Genomic DNA, 11997 nt, shown 5'->3' with positions numbered 1-11997 from the left:
TCAGAGAAGGCAGCTGGGCTTTTACCGTCCTGCACCACTCAGTCCCTGTCCAAAGGTTACCAAGGGATATAAACTGCCAGGGGATATAAACTCCCTGGTACTTAGAGTTCTCCAAAAGTACATGGGGCACAGAGGCTCCAGTAGCATGAGGGAAGCCACCCTAAAGAGCAGGAGCCAACACAAAAGAAAAGCAGATGGAGGGTGAGGTTAGCGTGCTTCATAAAAAGGCTGGGGTCTGGGCAGAGCCACCAGAAGAGAACCGAATCATTCCTTCTCTGCACACCAACCCACAACCTGATGTCCTTGCATGTCATCACACTTGTTGTGAAACAAGGTGACTCTAACAGTTTTCACATTGGTTCCCCATGTTTACTGAGGCACAGAGACTGCATTTGATGCGTCTAAAGACACCTGATTCAGTGATTTCAATATAATGGTGGTCATTCCTTGGGTGTTGAGTAAGTGACTATAAACTGACTCGATTAAAGGTGACAGCACACAGAGTCCTTGGTTTAATAGTAACTGTGATGTTCATTGTCACTTTTGCAAGACCAGCCCTACCATGGTTGATCATTTCCTCAGAAGCCTCTCTTTTCCTCAACAGAAATATTTTCACATACGGAATAAACCACATCTGCTTATATTACTGGAAGAAAATACAATGACCACTTTGCAAATTTCTCATTGTCTGCAGAGAAAGTTATGGCATTCAAATCCCACTTTCTTAAACCAAGAAACCTAGCCTACTACAGTGCTTTGTGTACTTTGTAGGCAAATACTGTCTAAAACAGAACCGATTATGTTAATACATGTAATCTATTTTAATATATTGTTAAAAAGAGAGGAAACAGAAAATCTTCATTTTTTTTATTGTCCTTAAAATGATTGCTCACATTGTTTCACAAGTAGGGGAAGAAAATACAATGACCATTTCGATATAATGCATAATCTAAGAAGACCGTTCTTCAGTGGGCACCCCCACTGGCAATGAGAATATTGCTGCATGAAATAATCACATATTCTTCCATAATTTAATATGTAACTGAAACATCATGTTAAAAATATCAAGGAAGAAGCCTATCAAATGCTAAGTGATTACAGAAATAATGATGGAATAAATATATTCAGAAATGGGGTAACCTAAGAGTTGAAGGTTAATACAAAGGTCAGCAGCCTGAAGAACAAAGATTCTGCCTTTCCTGACCCTGGTATACTTGAGAAGCAATTTCAAACCTCTCCAACTGCTCTGGCACAAGCATAACCTGTGTAGCAAGACATAGTTCCTAGATGCTTCTTAGTGATGCTCCAGGGCTAAATAAGATAAAATTTATGTGCTGTGCTTTAAGCTCCATTGAGGAAAGGCACTGAATAAACTTAAGGATAATTTATGAATCCTGAGCTTGCCTTAGTCACTTCCAAGTCCATCTCATAAAAGGAAAAAATGGAAGTAGAAGGCCAATGCTGTGTGGTTGGTGAAAAGCTCAACAAACTTTAGGCAATGATGATAAGCCCAAACAAGACCATTTTATACACATAAGATCCTTAACTAATCCAAGAGTTTCACACACACACACAAAAAAAAACCCTAACTCCTTCCACTGCCCAGACAATAGTTCACTGGCAGAACAGGTGGTGTATGAATCAGAGAAATGTGTTGCAGCAGTCCTAGTCTGAGATCCAATATCTAATTTCCTTTTAATTCTGCATAATTATTTTTGTAAAACTTTATGGCTCTACTCCAGTGGATGTGCTTCGCAAGGACTGCCCAAATCCTGTAGTCTCTTCAGAGTCCCATTCTTAGGCCAGCTTTTCCCGATTTCCTCCCCCTCCCTTCCAGTTCCATTTGACCTTCCTCTGTCTACCACTTAATCAGTGTCTGATGCTTTAGCAATCTGTACTGAAGAGAAAGGACAACAAAAATGTACTCTGAAAATTGAAACATGAGCATGTATTTGGAAATCCAATCAATGAGACAATTGTTCCAGCTAGTAGTGATGATTTGGGCTGCTTGGGCTTCGTTTTTAATAACGGCCATCCTATCTACAACTTTCGGTGTAACTGAGTTACATCAAGTAAAGTTAACTGGAACAAGGTAGCCATGCCATGTGGAAACTGCGAGGGCCCTGACTGTTCACCAACTAGCTTTCCTAAACCAACAAGTGACTGAACGAGTCCCATTTTCAAAGTCAATTATAATTCTCTGCTTTTATCAAATACTTTCTCCAACCTGCAGGAATGTGTTTATTGGGAATTTAAAAAAAGAAATCTAGAAGGAAAATACTATTTACATATAAGCCTAAAAAACCTCAGCTGACTTTAACTATCCAAGTATAGGAATAAAACAAGGAGAATCTTGTATGTCTAATCCAAATCAGAACAATTCCTCTAGAAAAAAGACATGTAAGTTTCCAGCACCTGTAACTGCTTGTGTTTAAAATACAAACTAAGGTCACATTAAGCATGGTTAACAGAAGGAAAAGGTAGCTGCCCTTCAGGAGTTTATCCATTCGGAGAGGAAGAAATAAAGGGGGACATTGCTCTCCTCTGACTAACACGGCATAATTGTTTGCTCATGATAGTGCCCCTTGCATTTTTCTCCTTTCAGAAGTTCCCATGGTTACACAAGGTCGGGGCACACATTTACATTAAAAAAAAAAAAAAAAAAAAAAAAAGATGATAAATCCCGGGGATGCAAAATGGCTTCCTAAATTTGCCATTTTGCTTTTGAGACTTTTCTATTGGCCTAGTTAACCTAGAATCACATGTACAAGGAATAATGCGAAGGGGGATGGGTTTTTTTAAGAAACCCAAAATGCCAGATAACCACTGTTACCATTTTATCCTCCATACACACCCTCTAATAAGAGATGGAGTCCTTCACCTGAGAGGATGGAGCTCAGAGGATCAGAAACCAGTACTGCTCTTTTTTACAGACTCTTTTAAAGACCTGAAGGGTAAAAATTGTTTCTTTGGACTAGGCAGGGAATTTTAAATCCAATCAATAACTTCTAAAAATGTCTTCAATCAAGACATTTCTCAAAGAGGTTTTTTTTAAAAGAGAGGTTACTTTAACTGAGCCCAAACCAAAGGGCACTTTGCACCCTCTTCAGTGTGCACTCTGTCCCTTTGCACTAAAAAGGAAGGAAAGCCATACACTCCTAACGGGGAATTAGGAAATCATTTTTTTGATGCCTGCTCTTATCATCAACAGGAGAATGCACAAACATGGGGATAACAAGACCAGTAGGAACTGGACTAGAAGGGAAGTATCAGGCAGAAGACATCATGACCAAGGTTTGGGCAGAGTGGAATCAAGCTTTGGAGATTTCATCTCCTAGCATCCCGGCTGCTGCATGACTAGGACTTGGGGCTTCTTCTGGGACTTACAGATGGACCCTTTTCTTTCTATGTGATAAACTCAAACCTTTACCAAGCAGCCTTTCAGCCAGCTTTGCTGACTCGAACAGGGCGATGGGCTACATCAGACACAAGCTGTGAGGCACGTTTTCATCCCAACAGACTCCAAAGTGGAAGGCCAGAACTTCATCTAGAGTTGTGAAATGAAGAGTCAACAAATTTCTAATGTAACTGCCTTAGAGTTAATAAACGCTATGTAACAACAATACACAAAACCTAGCCCTGCGTCCCACGGAGCAGGAAGACCTCCCAGAAGTCCTCGTATCACCGGGGGCCCAAGTTGAAGAGACAGAATTTTTTTTCTGGATAGTTTCTACTTAGGGCCCCTGCAGAGCTGCAGATTAAAAGGGTACATACCACGTAGCTGTGGCTTCCATGCTGAAATGGACAATAGCAACAACACAGCAGACAGCATTTTAACAAAAGCAGCCTAGGGATTTACTCCTGTTGGTTTGGTTTTCTAAAGAAACAGCCTGGGTTGAACATTTTGTATTCCACTTTGGAAGCCTTACAACTTTGGATAGATACTGTTTAGATCTAAGCAACACCCAAATAACAAAGATGCGTCAAAAAATAAACATTCTCCAGGGAACACAGGCCTAAAGCAGTAGGTGACGGGAGCTCAGTGAAGCCTCTGCTGGCACTGTACAGCTCTCCCAGCATAAACCATGAACCAGCAGTCCAGCTACCAGAGTCGGCAGGAGTCCGTGCCTCTGTTCATCGTGGAATTGGAGGGACAGTTAAAAGCTTTCTGGAATTCTTCAAAGTTGCTAACTGCACCATTGACCCTGAAAAAGATATGTCAAAGTCCACGTCATTTAATTCCTACATATCAACAGGTTCTGGGTAAAGCATATTTCTTGATGTGATGTTGCATTCATTTAATCTGGTTTTTGTTTTGTTTTGGTGCTTTTTAGGGCCACACCCATGGCATATGGAAATTCCCAGGCTATGGGTTGAATCAGAGCTGCACTTGCTGGCCTGCGCCCCAGCCATAGCAACGTGGGATCCGAGCAGCATATGCGGCCTACACCACAGTTCACGGCAACACCAGATCCCCAACCCGAATGAGCAAGGCCAGGGATCGAACCTGCATCCTCACGGATACTAGTCAGATCTGTTTCCACTGCGCCACAATGGGAACTATCTCATTTCATCTGTTTATAGGTAGATCACCGAAGCCGAAAGTGGTTAAGTAAATTGCCAAAGAAATTAAGAGAGCTAAGACTAGGTGCATGCTATTAATCTTCCAAGTATCTTCGAATTCCTATAAACTGTAGAATTTACCATTCCTGTCAACTGCACATGGGGCTGTACTTACCTATAAATTTACAAATTCCTACAAATACAAGATTTAGCAATACTCAGCTCTTCTATTTTTCAACTTAACTTTTTATAGAAGATATAACTGATATAGAGTCCACACATTATTTTTTTTAACAATTTTGGCTGTGCCCACTATGTGGAGAAGTTCCCAGGCCAGGGACTGAACCTGTGCCACAGCAGTTACCCAAGCCACTGTAGTGACAATGCTGGATCCTTACCCTGCTGGGCCACAAGGGAACTCCAAGTTCACACATTTTTAAGTATAAACAGCATTGATTTTTTTTCCACATGTAGACATCCCTGTTACTACCACCCAGATCAAGACATGGGATATTTCTAGCACCTACAAGGCTCCCCCATGTGCCCTAACAGTAGCACCTTCAAGGAAAACTACTAGTCTGACCTCTATCGCCATCCATTAGTCTTGCCTGTTTTTGAACTTCATGTAAATGGATCACATAGTATGTGCTCTTTTGTCTCTGACTTCTTTCACTCATACTATGTAAGATTCATCCATGTTGTTGCTTTCTTTAAATTATCTTTACCCATTCAATCTACAAAGACCCTTTCTACAAATTCCTATTATGTTCGAAGGCGCCTGTTTACCTAGAAGTTGTTTCATGCAACACTAAACTAATCAATGGTGCTATTAGTTGTTGATGTGCTGATGAGTAATGTTTTACTGGGGTTAGCTCCAAGACCTGGAGTTCTTGCAAGTTCCCCGACGGCAGTAAAGACTTCGGATTCCTACTCAGCACTTGACTGTAGCTGCCTTTTGGAAGTGGTATTTCCATTGTGTGATTTCTGCTGCCCGCAAAATCTACGGTTACAGCAGACATCACTAACAAGCCAGCAAAAAATCTCCCCCCTCATCTCTTTCTTACACAACTGCATGTTCAAAGGATCGACTACAAACAGCATTCTCGGTCACTGACTGTGTCTTCTCCAAGGACTTTGTTCCCTCTGGGCATTTGAATGAATATAATGGCCTGTATCCCAAACTCCATAAACTCTTGGGTTTTCGATGGGATGTATGGGGAGGGATGCCTATTTCATACTGTGATTACTCACCCTGGGCAAGTGTTAAGGACAGAATTTAGCTGACAATTAGTAAGTATATTCTGCAAATTACCAGCCAAATTCCGATATTACAGGCAACTAGTCAGTAAAAAGAAATTAGCTTCAAAAAACTTATGTGGTAGGTAATTAATCTACTGTGTGGTTTCATCTGCATCATTTGTCAGTGGGAGTACATTTTGGTCCATTAGAGACTGTCAGCATTCTTGACAGTTTAGCCCAGTGGGGGAGAATTTCTAACACAGTGATTAGATTTTTATGCTATTGCGTAGTTTATAGTCAATTTCTGAAACATTTCTAAGGCAAGGTTTTAGGAATAAGATTTTAAAATACAGGAGAAATTTTAGATGGCTTTCCTGCAAAATGCTAATGGATCCATTTAAACATTAAATATAAAGATATTCAGATTATGTCTCAAGCAAAGAACAAATAAATATAAATTACTAGGGTTTCTTGGATTTCCTATTATAATTCTCTGTCCCCTACTATAGAAAATTCCCCTCAAACTATGCTAGAAACTTAGCACAGGGTAAGTAATATTAACCTCAATTTTGTTTTTACTTAACATTTTATACATTCTGACAATTAAATAAGAGTATAATTCATAATCCTTTTCCCTTCATATATAAGCAACTGTTCAAAAATATGACTCAAACTAAAAGCCAAAATGTAGAGCTTTTGCCTCTAGATATGAATTACAATAGCTAAATAGCACCATATATCCTCCTTTGTGTTCGGAGCTATTCAGAAAGTGGGCACTCATTCATGTCTGCTGGTTGGCTGCATGAAAGAACAAGAGGCATTAAATAGGATATTCTACAACACAAATTAAACCAGAGCTCTAGGTGTTTTAACACACAGTACATAAGATCTCATCTTTGCCTAAGAAAAGAGATTTGGGGGGCATAGATTTAAAAAAGGAAGTGGGTGGATAAGTCAATGATGCTAGTTTACTGAACACCCATGGTGCGTTCATGGCACCCATGGACTGCTGCCTTTCAAACAGTAGAAGGTAATAGGTGGGAATTAACACTAAAGCTATGATTTGGATTCTAAATAACCTTTGGAGTCTTGTAAAATCTCATAGATCTCTTGATACCAGAGATGTGTAAAAAGAGGCAACCACAGAAATGGAGATGAAAGAATGTTGACTAAACTGCCTTCCTACTCATTAAAGAAAAGATGCTTAGTTTCTGTTGGGACAGTTTTTTTTGTTTTGTTTTGTTTTGTTTTTGTCTGTGAAATGGAACCGTCAGTGTTCACACTGCAGGCTTTTGCTCAGATCATTTGTCTGTAGGACCCTGGGATGGCTGGGTAGGGGAGGAGATGGAGATGCACAGTTAAAAGCTCACATCACCTATTTGCTTATTTACCTGAACTGAGGGGGGCTGTGAGCACCGACTTGGATTTGTTCTCGGGCGGCTTCTGGTCTGTAGGAATTGCACCTCACCTAGAAGAGGAAAGCATCCTAATAATTATGTTTCCATTTCAAGTACACATTTTCTACAGCCTTAATGGCTCCAAATTATACTGAAGAGTAATTTTTGACTCAATAGATTACAGTTTTACTAGATCAGATAAAACCTTCATCAGTAGTAGCATCTATTATGCCAATGCCCTGAGTAGAAGGTTTTATCATTGTGAATACTTTCACAATTTGAGTAAATGAGCAAGGTTCCGAGACAAATGCTTTAAATCAAAAGAATACTGTATGCACCCATGAATCAACCAATGTATTCATTCAATTAATATAATGCTTGGGATTGCCCTTATAAAATTCAACCACACTCATCTGAATCAATAAAATGACTCAACCATCTATTTTTGAGTACAGTCAGGAGAAGTCAGTATATTTGGCACCCTGGGTGCCTTGCTTGCTTCATCCTAATTCAGGCCATAGATAGGTAGACAGTGCTCCATCTCCCTTGACGTTAGGCATGGCTTTATGACTCGCTCTGCCCAATGAAATATGAGCAGAAGTGATATATGTCACTTCCTAGGGGAAGCTTTAAAAACCTGGCAGAAGCCTTAAGGGTCTGAAGAACAATTTAAGATGCTACATTAAGGGCCAGGGCACATTTCTTCACATTTCTTTCCTACTCCGGTGGTGACCATGGAAGCACATGTCAAGATAAAGATTCCCAAACCCAGGTCCTTCTGTAGCAACTATGCACAGAGCCCCACTGTTAACCCATGCTGGACATGGAGCCTGACCAAGAAAAAACAAAATAAAAACTTGCCTTGTGCTGTTCTCTTGTGTACCATAACCTACTTATTCCTGATTTGAAGTTTGTCTTGAAATATGACACAGCTTGAAGTATGAATAGAACTAGGACACGTGAATATGATGGGGGGATTCCAAGTGGAGGAGAAAATGGAAACAAAGACATATTTGAGAGAAAAAAAAGCAAGACATTCAGCTTGGCTGGACTGGGTGGTGCTAGAGTGGGCAGCAATGGAGACCAGGGGAGGGTGGGAGGGAGCCAGATTTCTGAAGTCCTGAACAAGAGGCTACAGTGTTTAAAATATATTTAAATTGTTTTTTGAACACAAAGACGATAAAAATTTTATTTTTAAAAGATCTACATGGCAGGGGTATAGTAGGAGGAGGAAATTAGAGACTAGTTAGAAGGTTCCCAATGAATGTCTACTAAATAAGTGTTGATGAGAATAGAGAGAAGTAGAAGGATAAGAAGAATATCTGAGGGAAAACTGACAGGCCACAGAAACTACAGGGATACAGGAAGCAGCAAAGGTGATACGATGCTATTGCTTTTGATGAAGATAAACCATCCGTCACTGCGGTTCTGACTTTGACTTTGACGATGTTTTTGTAATGTGAGTCCTTAACTTTCTCAGAAGCTAGCAAAGGTGAAGTTGTTTCTCACCAACAATTTTACCTCACTTTTTCTTATTGTATTGCTTCTAACATTCTTATATAGTACTGTCTTTGCTTCATATATCATTTAAAAAATTTCTAAAAACACATTTTTGTTCTTACCATTTTCCTACTACCTTCTCAGAAGAGAAAATAATTTTACTTCTTATAAACAGACTGATGCCAGTACACCAAAGACTAAAAATCTCCTCGAACCGTCAGGAGGAAAAACTCCAAGATAAATTTCTTGTTAGGAATATGAAATAGCTTGCCATTTTTCCTTAATCTCTTTAAAGGAAGTCAAATCTAGTTTGAAATTTTATTTGGAGACATTTCAAAACTAAGACTGTAATGTTGCTATAAGTTAGTTTACTTCATCTACTAAGATGGACCTTAAGTAAGTAAGAACCTAAATGAGAACTGACAGACCTTGTACTTTGTCCTCTAGAGCAGAGGACAGCAAGCATTTTCTGCAAAGGGACAGATAATAAATATTTTAGGCTTTGCAGATCATAAGTCTGTTTTAACTACTCAGCCACTGTAGCACAACAACAGCCACAGACAATGTGTAAAGAGCATGACTGTTTTTCAATAAAACATTATTTACAAAAATAGACAGCAGGCCATATGTAGCCCATGGGCTCAAGTTTGCCAACCCCCACTCTAGAAAGTTCTAACTGTATTCGTGTGCTTATTTTAGATAGCTGACCCAATACTGAACCAAAAGTCTCCTTAATTGAACTGTGTTAATCTTATCCTTTTCAAGCAATTCATCAAAAAATGTCAAGCATCTTCAATATATCCAGCATCTCTGCTGGATGCTATGGAGATAAATAAGAAGCCTAAGAAGATTAGCAATAGAGAGGAAAGTCTTCAACATTTTGATAACAATTAAGTATTCAGCTGCATAGTAATGAGGCTAAGTGAGGAGGAGGTGGAGATTTTTTTTTTTTTTAATGAGAACTGGAGTCCTTGGGGAAGTTTATGGAAGACACGGAGGAGGTAGAACTTACCTGGATCCTGAAGGGTAAAGATGGAAGTGAATAATCTGAGGGGGAGGAACAGGAAGAGGGTTACTTTATAGGAGGAAAAGCAAAAGCAAAACCACGGGGACAGTAATGAGCATGACACTGAAAGGTGGAAGTGGGGACACCAGCCCAGCTAAAGGTGCATCTGGTAGAACTATGAGAATGTGGAGCTGGTTGGGTAAAGTAGTAAGACTGAGGAGAGTTCAGAAGGGTGTTTGGCCTCGATGCAGTAGGTACATGGGAGCCACTGCAGTTCCTTTAGCAGGTCAGTGACGAAATCAAAGTACTATTTCAGTGGCATGTGCGACAGACAGCTGTGAAAAGACTCCAAAGTCAGGAAAACATGCCCTACGACTGCTGGGATATTCCAGAGTAGATGAGATTGAGACCTAGTCTGTAGATGATGAGATAGGGTAATGGGGAGAAGAAGGGGCTGAATCTGAAGAGTGGTGAAAAAGATGAAGCATCTAGGTTTGGGGACACGTGTCCTAAAAATGAGAACAAAGAAGACCTAAGAATCCAGGTTTTCTAACCAGAAAGACCCAAAGACTGAGGGTATGTTAATCAAAGCGGGAAAACTAAAAAGGCAAGTCACTTCATTGCAGACTCTACTTTTGCTGACATCAGGTAGATCAGTGATCATTTACTTAGTGTTGCCATGTCAACTTTAAGAAATAAAAGACCCAAGTCAAACTTTTTTTCTAGACTGTTAAAATTGGTAAATGAACTTTTTTTAAAAAATCATTTTAAAAAAAGAAAGAAATAAAAGACCCAGACAGGTGAAAATCTTTTAAGCAGAGTCAACCAAAGAAGGCATGGAAATGAATTGAGCTTACTGAGAAGTGAATGAAAAGACTTAGGAACACAAGGTTGTACTGATGAAAACTCTTGCCTAGTCTTGAGCATACAGATACAGATTGGCCCACTGCGAAGCCATGCATCAGAACCATCATCAATACATCCCAGGCTTGTCTGAAAATGAGGCCTACATATTGGTTTTTGTGGCATAAACCAGTGCAATAACCGAGTAACAAAGAACAACTGACACCTGCCTCATTGGCCAGATACTTCAACTCAGAACTGTGCCTACTTAGGGGAAGTCTTCTTTTCATTTCTGCTCAGAGAGCCCATTAAACTCACAAAAGAGTGCCATGACTCTCCTCGCCTTTGTTGTTGTTGTTTTCAGCTCTAGCAGTCTTCACAAGTTCATCTGGCAGTTGGGAACATAGCCGTGAGGGTCTCCCACATGTAGACAGTGGTGGGATAAAAGCAGCCAATGAAGCAAAGGAAGAGCAACGCAGGAAAGGGCAGAGCCAAGAAAGCCAAAGAACAGGTCATCAGAAATGGTTATAAAGTGTATCAAATATATTAAGAAGTCAGGATATACCAAAAAAATATCACGTGAGTTACCCCACTTGATAAATACACCAAGAAACCTTGATTCAATCAGTCGATCAATTACGTTGATAAAATAGTAAGAAGGTGAAATGTATCCTGAAAATAAGCAGCAAGATTAAACTTCAGCTGAAATCAAAGTTATGCCATTAAACTTCCGTTCCAAACCTTTGATCTAGGGAGCCAGCCAAAGACCTACACTCCATCTCTGATGCCCCTGCCTTGGTCTTACTCACATGAGCATAACTCAGGAAGAAAAGCTGGTTGTTAGAGAATTCGACACCGGGAAGGAGAGGCTCCTCAACGCCCTGCCTCTTGTCATCTATCCATTTCCTGTATGCCTGGGGAGAGAAGGACAAGAGAAGATCCTCTGTAATAAAGACTTCTCCCTTTTCTCAACCAGGGCAGAGATATTAAATGTATCCTCCACCAGGTAGGTGCAAAATGTATCCTGTCAAGTTCTCCTTTAAGAAAACAAACACCTGGATCACATGGATATGCACATCAATGCTGTGTTGTTTAACAGTGAGGGAGGTTCGCCCACAAAAAGACCTCTTCCTCAATAGACAGCAAAGCAGCTGGGCCAAAGTGCTCAAGTGTTAAATAACTCCCCCACTCCCACACAAAGCTTTTTTTTTTTTTTTTAAATGGCTGCACCCTCTTCATATGGAAGTTTCCAGACCAGGGCCTGAATCCAAGCCACAGGTGCAACCTATGCCATGGCTGCAGCAACACTGGATCCTTTAACCCACTGTGCCGGGCCAGGGGTGCAAACCTGCACCTCAACAGCAATCTGAGCTGCTGCTGTCGGATTCTCAACCCACTGTGCCACAGTGGGAACTCTTCTTTTCTGGCCACACCCATGGCAGGTGGAAG

The 11997-nt window shown here is 40.3% G+C and overlaps 1 protein-coding gene across 16 annotated transcripts in view; it reads right to left on the bottom strand.

The window, feature by feature from the left end:
- Window positions 1–850: 850 nt before the first annotated feature.
- PHEX (phosphate regulating endopeptidase X-linked) overlaps window positions 851–11997 on the bottom strand; it is a 242618-nt gene continuing 231471 nt past the window's right edge. For 11 of the 16 annotated variants that reach the window (XM_085006096.1, XM_085006095.1, XM_085006098.1 and 8 more), the window contains 3 exons: window positions 11358–11462; window positions 7194–7270; window positions 851–4205 (listed from right to left, as the gene is read on the bottom strand). In XM_085006096.1, coding sequence (XP_084862222.1) covers window positions 4103–4205; window positions 7194–7270; window positions 11358–11462 — 285 coding nt within the window. In that variant the 3' untranslated portion in view covers window positions 851–4102. The remainder of the gene's footprint in view (window positions 4206–7193; window positions 7271–11357; window positions 11463–11997) is intronic. The other 5 variants (XM_085006102.1, XM_085006103.1, XM_085006104.1 and 2 more) reach the window with 2 other exon arrangements.

This window comes from Sus scrofa, chromosome X (assembly GCF_054392235.1).
Source record: "Sus scrofa isolate SSC_HxYL_T2T_F1_AM1 chromosome X, Sscrofa_HxYL_maternal_Yorkshire_Landrace_v2.0, whole genome shotgun sequence".
Lineage (NCBI taxonomy): Eukaryota > Metazoa > Chordata > Mammalia > Artiodactyla > Suidae > Sus > Sus scrofa.
Note: the sequence above shows the minus strand (reverse complement) of the source record. Positions and strands in the feature narration are given on the sequence as shown.